Below are 26776 nucleotides of genomic sequence, written 5' to 3' on the forward strand. Positions count from 1 at the left end.
GTGGTGCAAATGGAGGACATGGTAGCTAATGGGGCCTGCAGAGTGACTGAGTCCAGCTCCAGCTGAGTTCAGAACTCGAGAAGGGTGTGTGGATGAGGCAAAAAGAGGAAAGAAAGAGACGGACCACTAGGATTTCATGATCATAATGGACAATGCGGGAATGCTGTCTGCTTAATTTATACAAAATCAGTCAAACTCTGGCTCAGACTTTTTACGTCATGGTCAAGTTGGGAATTTCTGAGGATAATTCTGCCATTAGTTTTACCTAGAAACAATAGAAGTTCTTGCTACAATTCTTATTCTACAGCTCAATCTTGTATCAAACAAAACGGGAATCTAAAGAATGAGGGAAGAATGAAAGTCTAAATGCAGGTCCTTTGATTAGCATAAGATCAATGGGGACACCCAAGACAGTAGGAATATTAGAAGACCCCTTTGCAAGACTCTATCACCGACATTATCCTACAAGCACACACTGAGCAAAAGGCCAGCCTCACAGTAGCAAACAAATGCCTGGATGGATTAGAATTCTTTAGCAGGGTGGTCCGGTGTCCATGCAAAAGAAGGAGGAGCTGCAGTCACGTGGATGTAGAGCTGGTGGGCCCTGCCAAACAGCTGGAAGTTCCTTGTGGCCCTACCTTAATGGAACAACACTCTTCACTCCTTCATGTACCCTACATCCACTGCACGGACACCAACAGCAGAGGTCATCTGGTTTCATAGCAGAGAATGAAGAGCAGAACATACGGACAACTATGCCAGCCAAACAATGACAGCAAATCCCTGCCTGAGGTGAGGTCAATGGTGTCAGCCAATGGACATTGGAAGGGATTTCTCATCCACAGATCAGCAAGATTGACAGCATTTCGGAACTATCACATCCACCTGGGCAAAACCTTCACAACATGCACCATTGTGACTCGGAGTTGATATCAGGTGGCCTTTCCCCATCCACAGGCACTGGCATGGTTAGGAGGCTGGCTATGGCCTATCCTCTTATCTCCCCACTCCCACAAGAAATGGGAAGAAGACATACAAAACTTGGAAACAATGATCACACTTACTTCCTCCTAACCCTGGATCCTTCCCATCCTGATGGACTATGTAAACATCATCTAAAATTAAAATTTCAAAAAAAATAAAAGAGGGTTATTTATTTAAAAGAGTTACAGAGAGAGAAAAGAGAGGGAGGGAGGAGGGTGAAAGGGTGGGAGGAGAATTTTCCAGCTGCTGTTTCATTCCCCATTGAATGGCCTCAGTCAGAGCTGGGGAGATCATCCTGGTGTCCCATCGGGATGTCTGGACCCCATGCACTTGGGCCATCTTCTGCTGCTTTCCTAGGCCAGTAGCAGGGAGCTGGATGGGAAGAAGATCTGGCCCTTGGCTTTGAGCTTTGAAGGAGTGCAGAGCCCTAAGACTCCATGGCCCCTTAAAGACCCTGCTTCTGCCTTGGAGAGGAACTGGTCACTCCAACCAGATGCATCCAAAGCCAGCCACCTGGCAGGGAGGCTCTTGTGTACCTGCCCCCTTACTGGAGCAGAATAGGATTCAGCTACTTTACATAATCCTTAAACACCTCAGGGAACTCAGTTGCTCCAGTTCCTTATGGGAAGAGGGAGGTCACCCTTACTGTCCCTGCCCCTGGTCAAGGGGCACCCCATCCTGGTCTGGCCCAGCAGCCTGTCTTCCCAGAATCCAGAGTGGGAGGTGGTGCTCCTCCCTGGGATGAGGACTGAGCCAAGTACCCAGCTCACAGAGACAGTAGGGAAACTGCGTGGCAGCTTAAAGGCCTGGCATTACTTTCAAGGGAACTGCCAAAGCCTGGGGCCCAGCAGGCGGTAAGCGAGGGGCAGAAGCCTCAAGGAGGGCTTGCGGGCATTGCCAGTGCTGGGCCAGCACTTGGCTTTGGTCTGCAGGCCTCCAACTGTCCCCGCTATCCTGGCTGCAGTCTCAGCTCTGGCTCATTCCTATGGGTGGGGCAGAGCTAAGCACCACCAGGCTGCAAGCCCTCTAGGTTACCTGGAGTTTGTGGCGGGGCGGGGCAGGTTCACAGAAGCCACTCCCCTCCACAGCCCTGACGCGACAAAAGAACCCCAGGCTCCTCTGCGAAAGCCCAGTCTCCCAGGTCTCAGTAGCAGCAGCAACATGCCTGTAACGCTGGGTTACTGGGATCTCCGCGGGGTGAGTGAGGGGGCTGCCCGGCGGGAGGGACGTGGGCTTGAACGTGGGGTGGGGGCAGAGAGCGAAAAGCAGCTTGGGAAGACTCCACCTAGGCAGGCTCTCAGGAATTCCCAGTACGGGCATCCCAGAATAGGGGAGGGGCAGCAGGCGCCTGAATCTATTAGGTATAGAGTTGGAGGGCCGGGTGGGGGGCTCCCCTGGAGGAGATGGGGGCAGCAGTCGGGGGCCATAAAATCTCTGATCTCTGCTCTGGACCATTCCCCAGCTGGCTCACTCCATCCGCCTGCTCCTGGAGTATACGGACACCAGCTATGAGGAAAAGAAATACAAGTTGGGCGATGGTACAGCCCTGCCTGCTCTGCCTCTGCCCTCTGCATCTGTCACCTAGTAGTAACCCCTGTCTGGCCACCTGTGGCTCACCGGTGCATCCTCTAACAGCTGGAATGGAGTCTGAGGATGGCCTCCAGAGGCAGGGCTCTGGGAAGGGGTGCTGGGAATGTGTTTCGGCATTGAGTCCTTTTCCACACATCTTACAAGCTTTGTGGTTCAGAGCCCTTACAATCATTCTTTCCCCTTCCCCCAGATGTTGAATGTGAGATGAGGGGCTCAGATCCCACGTGTCCTGCCTCAAGGGTCCTGCTCCTGACTCCTTGGGAGGGTCCAAGGAAAGAGGCTCCACACTGGGGAGGTTTTGTTTCTCTTGGTCTTTCCCACAGCTCCCGACTATGACCGAAGCCACTGGCTGAATGAGAAATTCAAGCTGGGCCTGGACTTCCCCAATGTAAGTACAGGGGATGGGGTGCTCTGAGGGCAGGGGAGTGCAAGGTGTCTCTCTGCCTCCACATCCTTCCCAAGCTTAGAGGTTTCAGGACCAGGACCTTGTGCTCAGCCGCTGTCATTCCCGGTTCTCTACAAGGCTTTTCCACTGGCTTCTATGTCATAGCTCACTCACTGCTTGTACAGATGTGTCTCTGGAGCCTGCCTTGCTCTATACACAGAGAATGCCAAGTCCCCTGTGTGCCCTTGTTCAGGGCAGGGGATGCTGGGCACCTGGGAACCCAGCTGACTTCCCTCCTCCCTCCCCAGCTGCCCTACCTGATTGACGGCACTCACAAGCTCACCCAGAGCAACGCCATTGTGCGCTACCTCGGCCGCAAGCACAACCTGTGTGAGTGGGGCTGGCTGAGGGCGTGGGGCTGTGGCTGTGCCCTGGGCCTGGCTGGGTGGGATGCTGAGGGTGTCTGCTGTGTGTGCTGCAGGTGGGGAGACGGAAGAGGAGAAGATTCGCGTGGACATTTTGGAGAACCAGGCTATGGACAACCGCATGCAACTCATTACGATCTGCTACAACTCTGACTTTGTGAGTGCCCCACTGGACAGGACCTGATGGGTTCAGTGAGGAACTAATTAACCTCTTGTGTTCTCATCGGCACTGCTCCTGTTTGCTACTAAACTCCCTAGGGAGAATGATTCTCCAAGCAATTTCCTATCTGACCAACGCATTGATTCTGTAGTCTAAGCCTTGGGAAATAAAATCTGAGCAAGGTCCTACAGCAGCCCAATGATTCTAGGTCAACAGTCAGGTGTAAGAAAATTTGCTTCAAACTCCCATTTGTGCCTAAACTTTGACTCTTACCATGGCCATATTTCATTGTGTTTCTGTCATGTACCAGTGTCTGGATGTGCAGTATTGTTGTAGACATTAATTCAAGATGGGGGCATCTGCCATTTTTTCTCAGGGTTCTCTCTGTGTCCCACAGGGATAAGCATATTTCCCCAGTGGGGAGCCCGGGGTCACCCAGAGGTCCTGGGTTCCTTTCCCTTCAACCTTGCAGATCACATTCTCATCCTTTGTGAGCTGTGCACATGCCTCTAGCATTCTCCTGCCAGCCCACCAGGTAGAGTTTCGTCTTCTTTGCCAAGGTCTTTTAGTTCTCTGCCTCTTTGCTTTCACCCCCAGCTGAGTCTGAGGGAACCTACACTCATGGCACCCCTGGGAGTGACCCACAGCAGGATGCTTGGACATCAGAGGTGACACATTCAGGGACAGAACTGGACTTCTATGTGATTTCTGGTAGTCTCCCACAGATGGGATGGGGGCCGGTGGGAGTCTCTCAGATGCTGATGAATGAAATCCGAGGAGGAACACAGACCCTGTGCCACACTCAGTGAGGATGCTCCCCTGGCCAGCGGGGCCATGTGCAGCCCTGACAGGCAGCCCCTCTCCCCAAAGTTGTGCCTGTGGGTGCTGACAGCCTTTTGTTCTTTCAGGAGAAGCTGAAGCCTGACTACCTGAAGGGCCTCCCAGACAAGCTGACACTGTACTCCCAGTTCCTGGGGAAGCGGCCCTGGTTTGCAGGGGACAAGGTGAGACCGAGGGAGGGAGGGAGGCAGGAGCAGGGGGCATGGTCGGTTTCCTCTGGTCCTGAGCTCTCTCCTCCTGGCTTCTGCAGATCACCATTGCTGATTTCCATGTTTATGATGTCTTGGATGAGAACCGTATTTTTGCTCCTGGTTGCCTGGATGCATTCCCAAACCTGAAGGATTTCATGGCCAGATTTGAGGTGACTCCCTGATCCTTCTCTCCACTTTTCCAGTTCCTTCATGCTCTCTGAGTCCTGGAGCTGAGCTGCAGACCAACCCCTGACAGCAAGACCCATAAGGACTCATAAGGAACCTGAGTCAGTAGGGGGAAAGCCACTTGTCAGGTTCCCAGAGCCCATCACAGCTGTGCTTGGCTCCCAGTAACCCCTCATGTGTAGGGGCAGCAGTCAGGCTTCTCTGAATCTTGTGCTACAAGGAGCAGCCTCAGACCTTTGTCTTGTCTCCCACCCATGGAGACTGTAGGAGAGGCCTCTCTTTTTAGCGGGCATCAGGGTGTGAGATGTGTTAGAATTGAGTTTCAGTGTCAGACACAGAACTCCATGTGCTTGATTGCCTGAGCAGTTGAAGCAATCAGGTCCCTATGTGGAAGCAATGAGCTGCTCAACTTGTGTTGTTGTAGAATCTCAGTAGTCACAGGGGTGCCCCAAGTGCACATTCTTGTCTTAAAGAATTGGTAGTGAAAATTTTCTTTCACTTTTTTTTTCTCATTCAAGTGTCCCACGTGTTCTGTCTGTGACATTTTGCAGATCCCTGATGTTTAATTTTATGTGTGTGGAAAGGTGACTCCTTGCTGGAGCTGAGGCCAGTTAGAGAACTGCAGGCACAGCAGGTGGGAGGGAAGGGGTAACACAGGGGCACACCATAAGCCACACCTCTCAGTGTCCCGTCAGTCACCCTGGGTCATCTAGTTTGCGATAAAGTCTACTTGATCACGTTTTCGATGTCTGAGGTTTGGGTTCACAAGTTATTCATTCTACATTATTACATTATTTGTACCGTTCCTTCCATTGGAAAGATGTGCCCGTTCAGTTCCTTCTCGTTAGCTCTGGATCAGGTCCAGTCCTGTGACATTGGGGATTATGCAACAGTTGCTCAGCTCTGTGAGCCAGGGAGGAGAGACCAGATGACATCTGTGTGCTGGACCATGTGGCTGCCAGGCCAGGCTAATTTGGCTCAGAACACTCTGGAACCCCCTGAATTCTTGAGAACCTCTGTGGGCACTGTCAGCCCTGGCGTGCAGGTGCATGTCCCAGGACTGTGCTTGTTGCTGTTCACTGTATAATGTCTCCGGATCAGGGGATAGACGCACAGTGAGGTTGTGTTCAGATACCAAATAGAGGAGTTAGAACTTCCTGTGTCAGGGGAAGGATTGGAGCCTGGCCTCAAATTTGTGCTGCTTCACCTCCTGCTGTTTCCTACATTTAGGATGTACTGACTCACTGGGGAAGGATCGGGGCTGTGCCTGCACTGGGGTTTCTGGAACTCCACTGTAGGCACAGACTGAACTGTGCTTTTGTTTCTGCCCCTGCAGGCCCTGCCAAAAATCGCTGCCTACATGAAGACCAGTCACTTCCTCCCAAGACCTGTGTTTGCTAAGATAGCCAAGTGGACAGGAGATTAGGGTTGTATAATTTCAAAGATAGTATAGGCTTTGGGCAGCTCAGTCCCCCAGCCTTGCTTGAGCTTTCTCAGTCCTCTCTCTGCTGCCCAGCCTGCTGCACTCTGTCCTCTAAGCCAGCGCCTCCCATACAGACCCTAGCCAGCCTCAGCTCTGCCCTCTCCCTCAGCCCCTGGGCTGTTTCTCCTACACTAAGGCCCATACTATGGCTCCTACTCTGCTGTGAGGGGCCTGAGTGGCCCTGAGCTCCGGACAGAGAGATCTTTGGGCCTGTGCTGACCCTGCTCCAGAGCAAGGTCTCCATTGCACTGCGTGCTCCCTAGGAAGCCTGAATCTCAGCCTGGGTCTGTCCTCTTCCCTGAAAGCCCTGACTTGGCATTGACTGTGCTGGAGTTTCAGGATCTTCATTCTGTTGCCACAGCAGGACCTGGGGGAGCAGGATGCTGTGGGTGGGCGTACCTGGTCGGGTGAGGTTAAATGGTGTGCTGGTCATATCTGTGCCCTGTGCATGTTGCTCTGTTCCTCTCCTTGGTTTCTTCCTGCTGCGTGGCTCCTCATTCCTGGATCATGGTGCCACGGTTTGAAACCTGATGCAGCTAGGCTCTGTTTCTAAGAGCTGCAGGGTTGATAGGGAGGGGCTGGCAGTCGTCAGGCACACCCACTGGGAGCTGCTCCAGGGTGCTTTCCCTGACATGGATATTCCTGGTCTATATTTTCAGAATGTTTCTCAATAAATAGTGTCACATTACCTATAATTGTTGTACTTGTTTGTTTGTTTGTTTTTCTACACGAACTGAGAAGAAGTCAATTAACAGAGAAGAGAATCCCTCCGTGTCTTCCCTGTGATATGTGTCATGGTGCCTGGCCTGCATCAGGTGTTCAGGAAGTTTGGAAATGTGGAAGAATTGCCTCCTGGGAATGCAAAGCCAGCCTGTTCTGCCATGAATGGGACTTTGTGCTGTGGAAATAACCATCTGGATCTGAGGAGGTACAGAGTCACATGCATGCAGGGATTGTAAGCATGCAGGGATCAGAGAAGGTACCTGCAGCTGTCTCTCACTTCACCGTTAAAGGTGCTGCACCTGCCCTTGGGACAACCTTCCTGAGATGGGCTGGGCTGTGCTGGGCTGGTTTGCTGCCCCATGATGTGGCACTACATCAGAACCTGGAATTCCATCAGAGGTCACTTGCAAAGGAGGAAGACTCATGTGGTGAACGCCTATGGAACAGCCTTCTGAAATTGGCAGGACAGTGGTGTACTTGACCTTGGTGTCTTAGTGCAGGAGGGGAGTTTGCACCAGTGGTCAGTGCCAATAGCTGCACTTACTAAGGTCAAATAAAAGGTAGCAACAGCGTGTCTCTCTCTCCCTCCCCTTTCGAGAGGCACCCCACCTCCCAGCTTCCTTTCCTGAGGTGCTTTCCCCTTCCCTCCCTTCCCTGCTCACCTGGTCCCTTCGCAAATACACTTTTCTGTTTGCAACAGATTCCTGGCTTTTAATTTCTATACTGAGCTGAGGAAAGAACCCACTGGGCATTTCTGGTAACATATTTTCCTTGGCGCCCAACGTGGGGCATGAAAAAGAGACAGGCGGGAGCCACGTGGTTCGGCTCAACCAAGAGAAGACTTTACAAGGTATCTTCAGACTCCAGGTGTCCTTGAGCACACAAGCTCCTATGACAACCAAACCAACTTGTTCCATGGCAGCGTAGATGACCTGAACCATCCCTCTGGATCCCACATTTCTGTTCCCTTACCCAAACCATGCCCAATTTCAGCAGGAAGCAGCCAGAAGACATTGTTGCCCTTTACCCCTACAGAAGTAGGATGTGGGGTTTCAAGAGGGGGATCTGAGACCATCCAGGCCTGCTGAGGTCTTGGCCAACCTTCAAGTGGGCAGCAGCAGCATTGCCCACCCATTTTCTAACTAATGAAGAGACCACCAAGAGGGAACATCTTACCTTTAGGTTCCCCACCCAACAAGGTAGGTTCAAGGAAGGCTTAAAATCCCAAAGCTTCCTCAAATCTTTGTTGTCTCTCTCTCTCTCCCTCCCCTTTCAAGAGGAACCCCATCTCCTGGCTTCCTTTCCGGAAATGCTTTCCACTTCCCTCCGTTTCCTGCTCAACTGGTCGCATCACAAACTTTTCTGTTCGCAAAAAAAAAAGGTAGCAACAACTGTAATGTAAAAAACCATTAAGCAATAGGTGAGTGGAAATTGGTTAAGTCTATTTGATTTGAGGACAGACATGTTTAAATGTAACGGAAGATCAAAGTGACAATGTGATTAAAAAACATAAGTGCATATACTTGTACACTAGTACAGGGTCAGAAAACATTTTCTTTGATGGCCAAGTTTTTAGGCTTTCTGCGTTATGATTTGTCACAGTTACTCAACATTTTGGTTTTCAAATGTCAGCTGGGCCTGATGGTGGCCTAGAGGCTGAAGTCCTTGCCTGAACATGCCAGGATCCCATATGGGCATTGGTCCTAGTCCTGGCAGTGCTGCTTCCCACCGAGCTCCCTGCTTGTTGCCTGGAAAGGCAGTCGAGAATGGCCCAAAACCTTTGACCAAGCACCCATGTGGGAGAACAGGAGGAGGTTTCTGGCTCCTGACTTCAGATTGGCGCAGCACCAGCTGTTGCAGTCACTTGGGGAGTGAATCGTCGGAGGGAAGATCTTGCGCTCTGTCTCTCCTCCTCTCTGTATATCTGACTTTCCAATTAAAAAAAAAAAAGAAAGAGAAAGGAAAGTCAACTGTACAGAATACCTGAAGGAATGGATGCATGTGTTCCATTAATATTCCATTTACAAAACAGGTGTGTCAAAACAAAACCCAAACAACTCAATTCTGAAATGGGTGAAGCATTTGGACTGACATGTCCCTTAGATGATACACAGATGTCAAATAGCACCTGAGAAAGTACTCCACTTCACCAATTAGAGCAAGGCAAGGCAGAGCTAGACTGAGTTACCCCCTCACACTCATGGCATTGGCTGGGACACAAAGCAGAACAAAGGGAGTGCTGGTGGGGTCTGGAGAAACTGGGACCCTTGGCTCTGTTGGTGTGAATGCCAAAGGGCCCAGCATTGTGCCAGTCAGCACTGTTCTTTCTCAAAAAGTGAAATTATCACTTGCTGGCAGCTATTCCATTTCTGCTTAACACTCAAAAACACCAAGTCCTCGAAGGGCTGTGTGTACTGCCGTGCTCATAAGAGCATCACTTCCGACACGATGGGAGCCTCCCAGGTGTCTCCTAGCAGAGGAAGTGATAAGGACAGCTTGTAAACACACACAGGAGCAGGCTCTACTACTCAGCCCTCATCAAGGAACTCTGAGCATGACACAGCCTGGGTGACCCGCAAGGACACAGGCTCAGTGATGTCCATGTCACGGCCACAACCTTATGATTCCATTGACAGGATGCAGTTGGAGAAGACAAACTCATAGAGACAGGAAATGGGAAAAGGGTCAGGGCTGGGGATGGGGAGTGTTGGTTTTATGTTCCCACCTACAGTTTTACAGGACAAGAGACTTAAAAACAATGCTTAGAATGATCATAAGGATGCTCCAGGAGATAAAAGAAAATGCAGATGGTTGAAGAAAATAAGGAAGATAAATCATGACATGACTGAGGAATTCAGTAAAGAAAGAGATACTGAAAATGATTCCTCCAATCAGGAAAGAAATAGATACTGAAAATGACAATTTCATAGGTTTTAGTAATAAAGAACTCAAGTTGAAGGATAAAGTTTTTAAAATTGATGAAATCAAGCAGAAGAAAGAATGTTGAAAGATAAGGACAAATTTTTGGTATATCACAGTGAGACAAACATGGAGATTAAGAATGCAGACAGACTCTGAGACACTTGGGGTATTATGAGATGAAACAAGACGCTAATTGTGGATGTCTCTGACAGCAAAAAGGAATAGAGGCTTAAGAAATCTATTTCATGACATGACAGCTCAAAATAGCCCCGGTCTGGAGAAATATGTAGTTCAAGTACAGGAGCTCAGGGAACATCAGATGCACAAACAAAAGACACACAAATGATTCTCACTGTGACTCAGTGTAGTTCTGCTCTCAAAAGTACAACACAGAAAGAAAATCCTTCAATTTGTAAGAGGAAAGTGTCTGGTCATTTTTAAAGAAGCTAGCAGGCATTCATGTCAAAGTTTTCAGGAGAAATTTTACAAACCAGGAGGGAAACGAGATATATTTTAACTTCTCAACAAAAAAATGCTAGAAAGCATGAATATCTTTCCTAGCAATGTTAACTCTCAGAAATGATAGATAATTGGATCTTTATGAGATAAGCGAGGCAGTCAATTCATCAGGCCAGCTTATAAAATGTGTTTACGGCAGCCCTAAGAAGGGAAGCAAAGACAGATAACAACCATCATGAACACCTGTGCGGCCGGGTGCACTAGCATAGCTACTGTAGTCCTCACCTTGAACGTGCCAGTGTCCCATATGAATGCCGTTTCTAATTCCAGCAGCCCCACTTCCTATCTAGCTTTGTGCTTGTGGCTTTGGAAAGCAATGGAGAAAGCTCAAAGCCTTGGGACCCTGCACCCACGTGGGAGACCCAGAAGAAGCTCCTGGCTCCTTGCTTAGGATTAACTCAGCTCCTGCCATTGCGGCCGCTTGAACAGTGAATCATTGGATGGAAGATGTTTTCTGTTCTCATCCTTTCTGTATATCTACCTTTCCAATAAAAATAAATAAATCTTTTAAAAAATGTAAAGCATGTTATTTAACTTCATGGCAACAACACATTATGAATGTGGTACCACTGCATTGTGTGCCTGGTACCTATGCACTGTGAAAATGAGGAAGGTGGCTCATTTTAGGTACAATAAGGAATAAAATACTTAAAACACAATGAACAACAGGTGGTCACATTAAGCTATTTTAAAATGTCAAAATGAAAAAAGTTTTTTTGGCACAGAAATGTCTAAAATCCATGCATTTTTTCATGATTCACATTTTTTCATGAATTGTTGTTTAAGTTCCCAGCATATGTAGGCTTCACAATCCTTTTGAACAAAAATCAACTTATGTTTTCATTCTATTTTCCATGTGCTTTTTTGAAGTCCCCTTAAACTTCTCTTTGATTTCAAAGCTCAAATTCAAAGGGTATTTTGGTGCTGCGTGGTGAATACCAGACCTGACATAGGAATGCCATGTTGAGTTGGACTTCTTCTTAAGTGAGGTTCCCTTGACCCCTGAGACTGTAGACCAGCTAGGAGAGTCAAAAGGAAACATGTCCCTTTTGGCAAAACGCTCTAACTCCCTGCCTACTTTGTTCAAGCTTAACCAGGAGAACAATCAAGTTCCACATGGTCCAGTCACCAGGGCTTGCAAAGTCAGCCAATTTCCTATCCTTAAGTTTCTGTGCATTTAATGCAGTCTGAGCTATCCCCTGAGGGTCCCTCCCCAGACACCAGCCTATGGCTTTGGCTTTTGTAAACCTTGCTCTTCTGCTCTTTGAGGTTTAGAGTTCTTTCTGGCATAAGCTCACTCCAACCACTGGCTAATAAAGGACTTTCAGATTTTTGTTTTAAAATGATGTTTAGATAGTTGATCAGAATGGGAAGGATTCAGGGTTAGGGAGAAGTGGGTGTGATTACTGTTTTCAAGCTTTATATTTCTTCTTCCATTACTGGGGGTGAGGCGGATGATAAGGGGAGATCCATATCCAGCCTTCCTATCCATCCCAGTACCACAGTGTCCCAGTGTGGTACACGCTCCAAGGGTTCTGCCAAGTTGGATATCAAAGTTCTGAAATGGTGTCAATCTTGTCAGTCTATGGACAAGGAATCCTTTCCCATGTCCATTCGCTGACCCAGCCATCCTTAGAATCTCCATTCATCCAGATGTTTGCTGTCATCCTTTAGTTGGGGATATGCCCATATGTTTTGTTCTGCATTCTCTGCTATAGTGATATCCTTTGCAGACTTCAATGAGCTACCATATCTTCTATGTGCGCCATGGCCTGCAATCCAACACTTCATCCTTTACACTGAGGAGGATCAGTTCTCACAAATGGACCCATGGACCCAAGTCAGGTGACCGGGTCCACACCAGATCCCCACCCCTGGGGCTCTTAGACCTAGCACCCAATGTGCAATTGAGCCCAAGATCCAGGTGACACGGGTGCCACCAGAACCCCCAGCCTCAGGAATCATGGACCCAACACCCACCACATAGGTGGGCTTTAGGACTTGGGCCAGAAGACCCAGGCCCCTTCAGATCCCTCCATCCCTGGACTCCTGTAGCACCCACCATGCAGGTAGGCCTGAGGCCCCAGGGCAGGTGACTCAGACCCTGCTGGACTCTTTCCCTGGAATTCATGGATCCAGTACCCACCTTATAGGCAATCTCAAGGACCAGGCCAGATTACCCAGACTCTGTCGGATCTCCAACCACCAAGGCTCACAGACCCTGCACCTACATCGAGGAAGGGCCAAGGGGCTCAGGTTGGCTCTGGACACTTCTACCCCCCTGGGGCTCATTACCTGGAACCCACTGGCTCCAGACTGTCATGGTTCATCTCACCTCAATATCTGCCAGTGGGTTCTTCATCCTGGTTTGGTCCAGCCTAACCCCAGTTCCAGCTTATGCTGGTTGGTGCTGTAGCATAACCTTGCACAATCAGCACTCCCTGTCCCAGCTCCAATGTGAACTAGCTGCTGTTGTAGCCCAACTCAGCACCTCCCACACCCCATCTGCAAATGGATGTTATGATTTGGCATGGCCTGGCACACACCCAGACATGACCCACATGTGTGCCAGCGGGTACTGCAACCTGGCCTGGTTTGGGCTGCTCTTTGCCTTGGTTTTACATTCACCTACAGGGACTGCAACCTGACATAGGAGGTCACCAAGCTCCTCTATCCAGTCTCCTCCCTGTGGCAGATCTTGTACATACTGGTGGGTGCCTGGCCTAGGTTGACTTCGTGCACCTCTTGTTCTGGCAGGAACAATGTCACTGCCCAATCGGCCCATACCTTTTCTGGCTCATATTGTTGGGTGTTGCAGTCCAGCCTCACTTGGCCCATGCCCAGACAGTTCTAACATGGTTCAGCAGGAGATGAGGCCTAGCCCAGCCCATTCTCCATGCATCCTGACTCTCATGAGTACCAGTGGGGTCCTAGAGTCTAGCCCAGCCTGGCCCTCCCCAGACCCAGGCCACACCTGTGCCAAGGGAGATTGCAGCCATGTTCATCCCAGGACAATGCACTGATTCTGGCACTTGCATTCACCAATGGGAATTCTAGCTCAGCTGGGGCATCCCATGTGGGCATAGCAGTCCAAGGACTTGGACCCTCCTCTGCTCTCCTTCCCCGGCCATTAGCAGGGAGCTGGATGGAAGTAAAGCTTCTGGGGGTTGAATTGGTACATACAGGGCATGCTAGTGGCACAGAGGAATACTTAGCCTATATGTCATGGTACCTGCCCCAAACCTTCGACTATTATCTGTGTGTATTTTTAGAAAACTATTTACAAGCTAGAGACCAACTGAAACAGAGACAAAACATTCTTATATGTCCAACATACATTAATTAAGAAAATGGCCAGCACCATGGCATGGTAATGAAGCCTCCATTCTTTTGCAAGGAGTGGGTGTTTGGAGCATCTACTCTTTGGGCTGCCTGCATCCCACATGGTCTTTCCTGGGTTCAAGGTCCAGCTCTCCTGCATATTCCAGCTTTCTGGAAATGCCAGTCATGGGAAGCAGCCGGTGGTGGCCCAAGTAGCTGCACCACCTTGTGGGAGAGCTGTGTGGCGTTCCCAGCTCGCAGCTCTAGGCTGCCACAGCCCTGAGTGCTGTGAGCATCTGGGAGCTGAGTCAGCCAATGGGAAATCTCTTGCCCTCTGCCTCTCTCTTTCTCTTTCCCTTTCTCTGTCTCTCACTTTCATAAAAATCAAGTAAAAATCATTTTTAAAATTCACGGGAAATAGGAGTTGATAGTTTATTTTAAAAAGATACATTTGTATGATTCAGACACACATACACACAAGTATGTTCTTAACCGAAATGAACTTACTCAAACCAGCTTGAGATTGTGTTACTTTCTGATTTCTGAAAACAGAGAATGGTTTGATTCCCAAATGCCTGCGTGCCAGGGCAAAGCAGCCCCACTCCAGACATGCCCTTGGCTCAAAAGCTATGGTCGCAAAAAAAAAAAAAAAAAAACCAAAACCAAAACCAAAACAAACCCTCTCCCCTTGTGGCTGTCCTCAAAGTTTAGGCCAGCATTGAAGGTACCAGAAAGCCGTCCTCCTGGGGCATTAGATGGGGTTTGCATGGATGAGCGGGAGTTCCCACAAGTCACTGCAAACTTTCCATGGCTGCTTGGGACCTGCCCTGGGAGGAGTGACTGAAGTTCAAATGCAGGAATCTCTAATGGTGCCTGGCACCTGTGTCACGGACACGGAGAGCAGCAGTGGGGGTCACCACGGCAGCCACTCCTCTCCCACTGTTCTTGCACCCTCGGCACCTCCCAGAGCTACACATGGAATTGCCAAATGTACAGGCAGACAGGCTCTTTGGAAGCCCTTAAAGCACTGATGGTGAGCAGAGGGATGCTCATGTGGAGGAAGCATGCCTTCTCCTAGCATCCTCAGAGCTGCATTATAAGGGGTTTTAGTCAGTTGCATCATAAAAAAAATCCCCAATAGTAATGTGTGTGATGTGGGGCTGGCACAATGGCTCAACTGGCGAATCCTCTGTGCCAGTGCAGCATATGTGAATATGTGTGCTGGCTCGTGTCCTAGCTGCTTCCTTCTGTACCTGCCACCTATCTGCCTGTAGCCTGGGAAAGCAGTGAAGGATGGCTCAAAGCCTAAGAACCCTGGAGAATGTTGGGGAATCCAGGAGTCTCCTGGCTCCTGATTTCATATCAGTTTGGCTCTGTACACTTTGGGCGATAGGAAGTGAACGAGTGAATGGATGGAAGATCTTTTCCAGTTTCTCCTTTTCTCTGTACGTCTGCTTTTTCAAAAAAAGATGAGTAAATCTTTAAAAGAGACAAAAAGAGACAGGCATATTCCAGCATGCCATGTTTTACTGTATTTTGCCAATGTATTCATGGATGATTTTGGTCAGAGAGAGAGAGAAAGAGTGTGTGTGTGTGTGTGTTATGCTAAATATTAACCAGCCAAGAGCTCCTTCCTCATGATTGCCTGGAAGCCTTGGAGACTGTTTGTTGCAGCAAAATGGCCCTGTGGGGCAGCTCCTGCCTGAAGCAGGCCTGGACCTCTTCACCCACAGGAGCAGGTTTGTGCAGAGTGGACAATGAAGGGCCAGGTGAGCAAGTGGTGGTCACAGCACGACAGGCACTAGCAGCAACAACACTGCTGCGCAGCGTGTCCACCAGGAAAGCTCCCCTGATGTCTCTGACAAGGGCTCTCTAATCAGCCAGCAGAGGAGAGAAGGCCAACACTGACACAGACTGCAAGCATGTGGGCAAGACTGGGCATGCTCACTGTGCTGTCTTGGAGGAAAGGGCACTCCCGACAACAGAATGTAGGCAATAGGTACACAGCTGAAATCCCATTTCTATGGCGGCAGTGCCACAGTGAGGACAGGTGGCAACAGGACACTGTCCTTGTCACCAGAAGATGCACGTGCACACTGCATGTGGGAGCCAAGCTGCGCACCTGTCCACCAGAACAGCAGCTGAGGGAAAGGGTTCTCCTGGGGCCGTGACACTCCAGCTTGATGGAGTCCTAGCATTAAGCTGAGGAATATGGGACAGGAGTGGAAGGGGATGTTGGCACTTGGGATGACACCCACAGATGGATGGAAACAGAACTACCCCTGCCCATCCTTATTTCCAAGGTCCTGGCCCAACCATCATGCATCCCAAGCATGGGAGTCCACATTGTGGGCCTGATACTCTCAGGAACTTTGTGGAACATTCATGAGAGGACCTCATCTTCATTGTTAGTGCACCCACTAACTCAGGGTTGCCTTTTTGAGTTCAGAACAACCTGAAATCAAAGAAGTTGTTACTGAAATGGGGCATATGGGTTACCAAATGTATGTGAGTGCCCACCCTTTTAAATGATTGACTAATGGACTCTGCTCCGACATGTAGGACAGCTAGGACCTCCAAACATTCACTTGTTGACCAACTTCCTTCTTGTGCACAAGTGATACTAGGGCTACTTTCCTAGCCAAAATAGCTTGGTAAGAATGCAAAGCTCTTCCTTTAAAATGGAAGCTCTGTGTGTCTTAAAAACCTCAGTCTTCTAGAAAAAAAGATGAATTCCACCATGAGAAAAACAATTGCCAATTGTGCCAAGAAAGTAGCCTCAACTGGAAGGTGTTGGCACATATCCTCCTTCAGATAAGGGCAGGCCCTGAAGCAGTACATGACAGCTCCTTCCTGATGCCAGAGTTAACTATATAAGTATTGCAAATAAAGTAAAATAAAATAAAATAAAATAAGGTGATATGCTGATGAAAAGTAAGCATATACTAACAATTCTACCCAAGTGTGCCTCCATCAAGTCATGCCCTCAAAGCTGGAAGACCACCTTTATATTTTATTATTTGTAAAGATTTATTTACTTTTTATTGGAAAACCAGATATACAGAAAGGAGAGACAGAGAGGAAGACTGATTCACATCTGCTGATTCACCCCCCTAGTGGCTGCAACAGCCTTGACTGAGCCCATTGTAAGCCAGGAGCCTGGAGCCTCCTTTGGGTCTCCCATGGGGATACAGGGTCCCAAGGCTTTGGGCCGTTCTCGACTGTTTTCCCAGGCTACAGGCAGGGAGCTGGATGGGAAGTGGGCCTTCCAGAATACAAACCGGTGTGGATATGGGATCCTGGCATATGCAAGGCTAAGAGTTTCGCTGCTAGGCTACTGTGCTGGGCCCTGCTTCATCCTTTTAAAATTGGGGGTGCATGTACAAAGTTCAGTTTCCCCACTGAGAATATTGTGGTGTTCTGGTGTTCTGGGCCTCCATCCTCCCTCGCCTACCCCATGGTATAATGCCCAAGGTCGATCTCAAAGACGACAGGATCTTTCACACTTAATTACTAAGCCATGCCTCACCACTAGGCAAAGTTAAGTGTCAGTGCACATCCAAAACATCGCAGTCTGCCCTGCAAGCAAAAACTGCTGGCTTGGAAACTGCTCACGGATGCAAACAGTTAGTGCCATTGTCCAGGCATCTTCCGAGTCTGCGGCACTTCAGGGAACCATGACACCCCCTCACTGCATGCTATGTACACAAAGCCAAGTCATTGCTTCTCTAGGCTTTCCTCTGGGCTACCCAATAGCACAAGGCCCTTCTTCTCAGGTATTCTGCATTTTGGCCTACAATCATCTTGCTAGTAAGGTGTCCTCGTCCGTGTACTGGACAGGAATCTCCTGTGTTGCCACTGAAAGTGAATCCACTGAAATGCCTTGGACACTCGGCAGGAGCCATGACAAATGCAGGTTCCAATCTTCCATTTCCAGGAGCCTCTCTTCTTCCCTGAGTCAGATGCATGTGTTTGGAATGAGCTGGCACCCCCATTCCACAGAGGTGGAGTAAAGGATCAACAGTGGGGAATTTGTAACCAGACCAAACACATTTTTCTTTCCATATTCAATGAAAAACAAACAATTGATTGAGCCTATGGCCCAGTAAAGTATCTCTTCCAACAGATAAATAATGCTTGCTTGTGAATTCCAGGCACTGGCCTTGAGAAAGCTGGCTGAAGTTGCAAAGTGACCCTGCTTTTCCCTGGCCAGCATGACTGGGAGTTGAAGTTTATTGCAACACACCGTAAAGGGGAACAAAGAACAAAGTGAGAATGGGTTTGGGGCTGAGTGGGCTTCATCCAACCACATCTAACACAACACTAGGCCTCTTTCAGATCCCTGCCAGTAACATTTTGTAGCTGCTTAGATAGGGAGGACATTCTGCCACTCCCAACTCATGATAAAGTCCAGCTATCCAGCAAGTTTCCCAGGGAGCTGTGCTGAGGTCCCAGATAGCCACTGTCAGACCTGCAAGCTGCTGTAGCACCTGATGCAGCAGCCCAGCCTCCCCTGCTCCCTCTTCAAACATCAGATCATCTACTCTGGCCAAGGACAATCAGTCTATGGTTCTGGAGATTGTTTAACAGCGATTGTCCTCACCTGTTGACATAATAAAGTTTCTCTTTTCCATACTCTTCAAACTGGTGCTTGTGAGTTTGATTTGTCACCAGGGACAGAAATCATGCTTACCATAACAAGTTGGTCACTCAGACCAACTTTGTGAACACAGAACTAGAGAGGAAACCATAGGATTTCATGTGGGCAGACATCAGCTCTAGGCTCCCAGAGTGGGAAAAAGATTAGACCACAAATGTCTCTAGCCCCCCTGGGGTATGCATAGTCCAGTAGTTTCTTGGGGCTCCAGGGCTGCAGCTTGACGCCATCTCCTGAGGGTCCACAGCCCTGGAGACTTCACTCTTCACTCCTCAACCAATGCCCTTCCCTCCTAAGAGCTGCAGTGAAGAAAACTCTATACAGAATAGGTGTGATACACGCTAGAGGGGACTGTGCAGGCCTAGGAAACCCACTGCCCAATCCTGCAAGTTCAGGTGCATGCTTCTCAGGAGGGATGCCGAGTTGCGCAGAGGGAAGCTGTGTTCTCACGTGCACACGCTGTTGGTGTAAGAGCCTCTGATGGGCACTCCTGCCTCTGTCCTCTCCCTGTTGCTGTGGCCTGCATCCCACCAATCCCCTCAGGAAGCCCTGGCTTTCCTGTCCACACAAGCATCTGGATGGGCAGGCTGCATGTGCACATAGCAGAGAGCCCAAATTGTACCCAGTGACTCAGCAAATCCTGCATGAAAATTGATACAGGGAGGTAAACCAAAAAAACACATCCTGCAGGCTCTAATCTGTGACCTGAAAGCAGGAAGTCCCTAGTTCTACCTGGCACAGGACCCTAGCTCCTAGTTCACAAACTGCTTCTCCTTCAGTGAGCACTGCCCCACCCCCCAGCACCAGGCCAGAGGACACTGAGCCAGGCTTTGTGCACCTGCTGATCAAGAGACAGAGAGCCCAGGAGGTGGGTCTCCCTTCATGGTGAGCCATGGCTGCCTGCACCCAGTGATCTCAAGGTATAATCACAAGAGTGAAAACAAGACCCTACCCTGCGTCACACACACAACAACTGGGCCATTAAAGGAGGACAGAGAGGCAGAGGAAGAAAAAGGGGCGGATGGGGTTCACCATCAGGCACTTCCGGACCAAAACCATTGAACAGGCCACCTCCCTGTGTTCTCAAATCCAGCACCCGCACTTGCCCTTGGTATCAGTGCCTCCTTGAATGGAACTCATGTGCTTCAAGGAGCTCTGAAGATCACACTGGAACATTGTCTGTGACCTGCACACAGAGCTTCCCTCCTACCCTGTTTCAGCCCTGTACCTGCCAGCCACAGACACACTGCTGAATGCCCTGCCTCTCCCACAGTGCCCTGTGTGAGGAGACCTGCCTGGATAAGGGCCTGACGCTACTCCTTCTAGCAAGGCTTGAGCCCGATTGACTCCATGGAGCAGAGCTGCCCAGTGACCTCAGCTCTTCCCCAGGGACCGTGACAACAAAGAAGAACCAGTGATCTTCTACAAGCTGCTGCCTGGGACCTCTTTGAGCTTCGTCTCTTCCTACTGATTCCTCATGGTCCCAAGAGGCACAGAAATTGTGATGAGCAGCAGAGATGGCAAACCAAGGCAAGAGCCACCAATGAAAGCAGCCATTCCCAGAGAAGGAACGTTGGCACCTGGGACACCAAACAGTCTCCACCTGGGGCCTCAGATCAATCCTAGTCCCATGAGATCATCTCTTGTGGGTCCTTAACTTGAAGTCCATAGGTTAGAATACTTGTATGCAAGATTTTAAAATGTATGTCTTCATCGTTGTTAATTTTGATCAACTGGGTATAAAATTATTTATAATTATACATCTTCCTACTGCGGTAAGGATAAAATTATTCTGAGTTTTTTCCTTTAGTAATCAGCTCTTAAACTTCACATCTAATACAACATTTTCCTCAATATTTATACGCTTAAATTTCTTTTTAAAAATTTATTTATTTAGCATTTCAGTGTGATATAGAGCGGGAGAGACAAAGAGATATTTGTTATCCTCTGTTGCACTGGCCCCAGTGCCTGCATAACTGGGGCTAAAGTAAGCCTAATGTAGGATTCCAAACTCTGTGCCTGACTCCGATGGGAGTGGCAGGGGCCCAAATACCTGTGCTATCTTCTATTGCTTTCCTAGGCACATTAACAGGGAGCTGGAAGGAAAGAGGAGCAAGCTGACTCAAACAAGTGGACAATAAGAGATGCTCACCCTACAAGGATCAGCCTAATCCATGCCACCATGATTGTTATGACTGATAGGGCCAAAACGAAGGAATGCCACACATTGTTAAGACCTGAAAATCAGGGAGCTGGATGGGAAGTGGGGCTCCTGGGATTAGAACCGGCGCCCATATGGGGTCCTGGTGCGTTCAACGTGAGGATTTTAGCCACTGAGGCTTGGACTTTTTGCTTCCCAGGTTTCATGGTTGTGACTGGGAGAACTAAGGCTGGGCCGATCTTGAGGCTTGGTATTTTGGCTCTGTGCATAGCCGCCATGAGGTGGGTAGATCTTGAGCTGGTCTGTGTTTGAACCTTGGGATTTTTTCTTTGCACACTGCTATCATGCTGTGGGTGGATCTTGAGGCGGTCCGGGCTTGAACCTCAGGATATTGGCTTCATCCACCACTGCTATGCTGTGGGTAGATCAAGAGCTTGCCTGTGTGGCTGTGGCCAAGGGAACTCGGGTGGCCCTGGTGCCAATGATGCCAGGTGAACCCCTCAAGCCGACTGGTAGTGTGCTCTGGGGACTTGGGGATGGCACAATTAGATTGAGGGTTCATGTCTAGCTGAGGAATGACTTCTGAGGGACTTCCATGGACAAGGCTACTGTTCTCAAAGTGTTGTCATGAAACCCACCAGCAAGTATCAGAACGGGACACTGTGAGGCTGGGCCATGAAGCCAACAAATACATGAGTGAATCAGGTCTGGAGGTAGAATCTGCAGTGCAATATGTAGGCTCCCTCATGTACAAAAGCAATCTTCATTGGCATGTGCAAGTACTGGGCTGGGAATAGGCCTGGTTGGGGAGCTCAGGGGACGCCCCAGCTGAGCTAGAATTCCCACTGGTGAATGCAAGTGCCAGAATCAGTGCATTGTCCTGGGATGAACATGGCTGCAATCTCCCTTGGCACAGGTGTGGCCTGGGTCTGGGGAGGGCCAGGCTGGGCTAGACTCTAGGACCCCACTGGTACTCATGAGAGTCAGGATGCATGGAGAATGGGCTGGGCTAGGCCTCATCTCCTGCTGAACCATGTTAGAACTGTCTGGGCATGGGCCAAGTGAGGCTGGACTGCAACACCCAACAATATGAGCCAGAAAAGGTATGGGCCGATTGGGCAGTGACATTGTTCCTGCCAGAACAAGAGGTGCACGAAGTCAACCTAGGCCAGGCACCCACCAGTATGTACAAGATCTGCCACAGGGAGGAGACTGGATAGAGGAGCTTGGTGACCTCCTATGTCAGGTTGCAGTCCCTGTAGGTGAATGTAAAACCAAGGCAAAGAGCAGCCCAAACCAGGCCAGGTTGCAGTACCCGCTGGCACACATGTGGGTCATGTCTGGGTGTGTGCCAGGCCATGCCAAATCATAACATCCATTTACAGATGGGGTGTGGGAGGTGCTGAGTTGGGCTACAACAGCAGCCAGTTCACACTGGAGCTGGGACAGGGAGTGCTGATTGTGCAAGGTTATGCTACAGCACCAACCAGCATAAGCTGGAACTGGGGTTAGGCTGGACCAAACCAGGATGAAGAACCCACTGGCAGATGTTGAGGTGAGCTGAGCCATGACAGTCTGGAGGTGGTTGGTGTCAGGTTCATAAACTCTGGGGGTATTGGGTCCAAGCAGTTCTTGGTTCACATGACCTGGGGCCTTGAGCCCACCTGCACAGTGAGTGCTGGATCCATGAGCCCCACAGGGGTGGGGGTCCAGAGGACCCTGGATTTCCTGGCCTAGGTCCTTGGGCCTGCCTGAGTGGCGGGGATCAGGTCCTTGAGCTTGGGTGTTGAGGGTCTGGTGGATTCTGGGTCACAGTCCTGAACTGTGGCACCTGGAATGGCCAAGGTCACCTGACTTAGGACCATGAACTTACCTGGGAGAACTGGTCCTCCACACTGTAGAGGATGGAGTGCTGGACGGCATACCATGGTGCCAATGGAGGACATGGTAGCTAATGGGGCCCCATCAGCAGAGATCATCTGGTATCATAGCAGAGAATTAAGAACAGGACATATGGATAACTATGCCAGCCAAACAATGACAGCAAATCCCTGCCTGAGGTGAGGTCAATGGTGTCAGCCAATGGACATTGGAAGGGATTTCTCATCTACAGATCAGCGAGATTGACAGCATTTCGGAACTATCACATCCACCTGGGCAAAACCTTCACAACATGCACCATTGTGACTCGGAGTTGATATCAGGTGGCCTTTCCCCATCCACAGGCACTGGCATGGTTAGAAGGCTGGCTATGGCCTATCCTCTTATCTCCCCACTCCCCCAAGAAATGGGAAGAAGACATACAAAACTTGGAAACAATGATCACACTTACTTCCTCCTAACCCTGGATCCTTCCCATCCTGATGGACTATGTAAACGTCATCTAAAATTAAAATTTCAAAAAAAAATAAAAGAGGGTTATTTATTTAAAAGAGTTACAGAGAGAGAAAAGAGAGGGAGGGAGGAGGGTGAAAGGGTGGGAGGAGAATTTTCCAGCTGCTGTTTCATTCCCCATTGAATGGCCTCAGCCAGAGCTGGGGAGATCATCCTGGTGTCCCATTGGGAAGTCTGGACCCCATGCACTTGGGCCATCTTCTGCTGCTTTCCTAGGCCAGTAGCAGGGAGCTGGATGGGAAGAAGATCTGGCCCTTGGCTTTGAGCTTTGAAGGAGTGCAGAGCCCTAAGACTCCATGGCCCCTTAAAGACCCTGCTTCTGCCTTGGAGAGGAACTGGTCACTCCAACCAGATGCATCCAAAGCCAGCCACCTGGCAGGGAGGCTCTTGTGTACCTGCCCCCTTACTGGAGCAAAATAGGATTCAGCTACTTTACATAATCCTTAAACACCTCAGGGAACTCAGTTGCTCCAGTTCCTTATGGGAAGAGGGAGGTCACCCTTACTGTCCCTGCCCCTGGTCAAGGGGCACCCCATCCTGGTCTGGCCCAGCAGCCTGTCTTCCCAGAATCCAGAGTGGGAGGTGGTGCTCCTCCCTGGGATGAGGACTGAGCCAAGTACCCGGCTCACAGAGACAGTAAGGAAACTGCGTGGCAGCTTAAAGGCCTGGCATTACTTTCAAGGGAACTGCCAAAGCCTGGGGCCCAGCAGGCGGTAAGCGAGGGGCGGGAGCCTCAAGGAGGGCTTGCGGGCATTGCCAGTGCTGGGCCAGCACTTGGCTTTGGTCTGCAGGCCTCCAACTGTCCCCGAATCCTGGCTGCAGACTCAGCTCTGGTTCATTCTTGTGGGTGGGGCAGAGCTAAGCATCACCAGGCTGCAAGCCCTCAGTGCTGCCTGGAATTCGTGGCGGGGCGGCGCGGGGCGGGTTCACAGAAGCCACTCCCCTCAACAGCCCCTGACGCGACAAAAGAACCCCAGGCTCCTCTGCGAAAGCCCAGTCTCCCAGGTCTCAGTAGCAGCAGCAACATGCCTGTAACGCTGGGTTACTGGGATCTCCGCGGGGTGAGTGAGGGGGCTGCCCGGCGGGAGGGACGTGGGCTTGAACGTGGGGTGGGGGCGGAGAGCGAAAAGCAGCTTGGGAAGACTCCACCTAGGCAGGCTCCCAGGAATTCCCAGTACAGGCATCCCAGAGTGGGGGAGGGGCAGCAGGCGCCTGAATCCTATTAGGTATAGAGTTGGAGGGCTCCCCTGGAGGAGATGGGGGCAGCAGTCGGGGGCCATAAAATCTCTGATCTCTGCTCTGGACCATTCCCCAGCTGGCTCACTCCATCCGCCTGCTCCTGGAGTATACGGACACCAGCTATGAGGAAAAGAAATACAAGTTGGGCGATGGTAAGGTCCTGCCTGCTCTGCCTCTGCCCTCTGCATCTGTCACCTAGTAGTAACCCCTGTCTGGCCACCTGTGGCTCACCGGTGCATCCTCTAACAGCTGGAATGGAGTCTGAGGATGGCCTCCAGAGGCAGGGCTCTGGGAAGGGGTGCTGGGAATGTGTTTCGGCATTGAGTCCTTTTCCACACAGCTTACAAGCTTTGTGGTTCAGAGCCTTTACAATCATTCTTTCCCCTTCCCCCAGATGTTGAATGTGAGATGAGGGGCTCAGATCCCACGTGTCCTGCCCCTGACTCTTTGGGAGGGTCCAAGGAAAGAGGCTACACATGGGGGAGGTTTTGTTTCTCTTGGTCTTTCCCACAGCTCCCGACTATGACCGAAGCCACTGGCTGAATGAGAAATTCAAGCTGGGCCTGGACTTCCCCAATGTAAGTACAGGGGATGGGGTGCTCTGAGGGCAGGGGAGTGCAAGGTGTCTCTCTGCCTCCACATCCTTCCCAAGCTTAGAGGTTTCAGGACCAGGACCTTGTGCTCAGCCGCTGTCATTCCCGGTTCTCTACAAGGCTTTTCCACTGGCTTCTATGTCATAGCTCACTCATTGCTTGTACAGATGTGTCTCTGGAGCCTGCCTTGCTCTATACACAGAGAATGCCAAGTCCCCTGTGTGCCCTTGTTCAGGGCAGGGGATGCTGGGCACCTGGGAACCCAGCTGACTTCCCTCCTCCCTCCCCAGCTGCCCTACCTGATTGACGGCACTCACAAGCTCACCCAGAGCAATGCCATTGTGCGCTACCTCGGCCGCAAGCACAACCTGTGTGAGTGGGGCTGTCTGAGGGCGTGGGGCTGTGGCTGTGCCCTGGGCCTGGCTGTGTGGGATGCTGAGGGTGTCTGCTGTGTGTGCTGTGTGTGCTGCAGGTGGGGAGACGGAAGAGGAGAAGATTCGCGTGGACATTTTGGAGAACCAGGCTATGGACAACCGCATGCAACTCATTACGATCTGCTACAACTCTGACTTTGTGAGTACCCCACTGGACAGGACCTGATGGGTTCAGTGAGGAACTAATTAACCTCTTGTGTTCTCATCGGCACTGCTCCTGTTTGCTACTAAACTCCCTAGGGAGAATGATTCTCCAAGCAATTTCCTATCTGACCAACACATTGATTCTGTAGTCTAAGCCTTGGGAAATAAAATCTGAGCAAGGTCCTACAGCAGCCCAATGATTCTAGGTCAACAGTCAGGTGTAAGAAAATTTGCTTCAAACTCCCATTTGTGCCTAAACTTTGACTCTTACCATGGCCATATTTCATTGTGTTTCTGTCATGTACCAGTGTCTGGATGTGCAGTATTGTTGTAGACATTAATTCAAGATGGGGGCATCTGCCATTTTTTCTCAGGGTTCTCTCTGTGTCCCACAGGGATAAGCATATTTCCCCAGTGGGGAGCCCGGGGTCACCCAGAGGTCCTGGGTTCCTTTCCCTTCAACCTTGCAGATCACATTCTCATCCTTTGTGAGCTGTGCACATGCCTCTAGCATTCTCCTGCCAGCCCACCAGGTAGAGTTTCGTCTTCTTTGCCAAGGTCTTTTAGTTCTCTGCCTCTTTGCTTTCACCCCCAGCTGAGTCTGAGGGAACCTACACTCATGGCACCCCTGGGAGTGACCCACAGCAGGATGCTTGGACATCAGAGGTGACACATTCAGGGACAGAACTGGACTTCTATGTGATTTCTGGTAGTCTCCCACAGATGGGATGGGGGCCGGTGGGAGTCTCTCAGATGCTGATGAATGAAATCCGAGGAGGAACACAGACCCTGTGCCACACTCAGTGAGGATGCTCCCCTGGCCAGCGGGGCCATGTGCAGCCCTGACAGGCAGCCCCTCTCCCCAAAGTTGTGCCTGTGGGTGCTGACAGCCTTTTGTTCTATCAGGAGAAGCTGAAGCCTGACTACCTCAAGGGCCTCCCAGACAAGCTGACACTGTACTCCCAGTTCCTGGGGAAGCGGCCCTGGTTTGCAGGGGACAAGGTGAGACCGAGGGAGGGAGGGAGGCAGGAGCAGGGGGCATGGTCGGTTTCCTCTGGTCCTGAGCTCTCTCCTCCTGGCTTCTGCAGATCACCATTGCTGATTTCCATGTTTATGATGTCTTGGATGAGAACCGTATTTTTGCTCCTGGTTGCCTGGATGCATTCCCAAACCTGAAGGATTTCATGGCCAGATTTGAGGTGACTCCCTGATCCTTCTCTCCACTTTTCCAGTTCCTTCATGCCCTCTGAGTCCTGGAGCTGAGCTGCAGACCAACCCCTGACAGCAAGACCCATAAGGACTCATAAGGAACCTGAGTCAGTAGGGGGAAAGCCACTTGTCAGGTTCCCAGAGCCCATCACAGCTGTGCTTGGCTCCCAGTAACCCCTCATGTGTAGGGGCAGCAGTCAGGCTTCTCTGAATCTT

At 50.3% G+C, this 26776-nt stretch overlaps 2 protein-coding genes across 9 annotated transcripts in view; one reads left to right on the plus strand and one right to left on the minus strand.

Moving 5' to 3' along the window:
* The window catches only part of LOC121168477 (glutathione S-transferase Mu 1-like), a 135940-nt gene that overhangs the window by 27737 nt on the left and 81427 nt on the right, over positions 1-26776 (minus strand). The window lies entirely within an intron of this gene.
* The window catches only part of LOC121168471 (glutathione S-transferase Mu 1-like), a 58933-nt gene continuing 34263 nt past the window's right edge, over positions 2107-26776 (plus strand). For 2 of the 8 annotated variants that reach the window (XM_040998618.1, XM_040998619.1), the window contains exons 1-7: positions 23862-24002; positions 24257-24332; positions 24694-24758; positions 25064-25145; positions 25246-25346; positions 26258-26353; positions 26440-26550. In XM_040998618.1, coding sequence (XP_040854552.1) covers positions 23967-24002; positions 24257-24332; positions 24694-24758; positions 25064-25145; positions 25246-25346; positions 26258-26353; positions 26440-26550 — 567 coding nt within the window. In that variant the 5' untranslated portion in view covers positions 23862-23966. Of the gene's footprint in view, positions 2182-2446; positions 2523-2897; positions 2963-3267; positions 3350-3440; positions 3542-4452; positions 4549-4634; positions 4746-6097; positions 6933-23861; positions 24003-24256; positions 24333-24693; positions 24759-25063; positions 25146-25245; positions 25347-26257; positions 26354-26439; positions 26551-26776 lie in introns of those variants that run through there. The other 6 variants (XM_040998616.1, XM_040998617.1, XM_040998621.1 and 3 more) reach the window with 6 other exon arrangements.

Source organism: Ochotona curzoniae, unplaced genomic scaffold (genome assembly GCF_017591425.1).
Source record: "Ochotona curzoniae isolate NIBS_2020 unplaced genomic scaffold, NIBS_Ocur_1.0 scaffold_1037, whole genome shotgun sequence".
Classification (NCBI taxonomy): Eukaryota; Metazoa; Chordata; class Mammalia; order Lagomorpha; family Ochotonidae; genus Ochotona; species Ochotona curzoniae.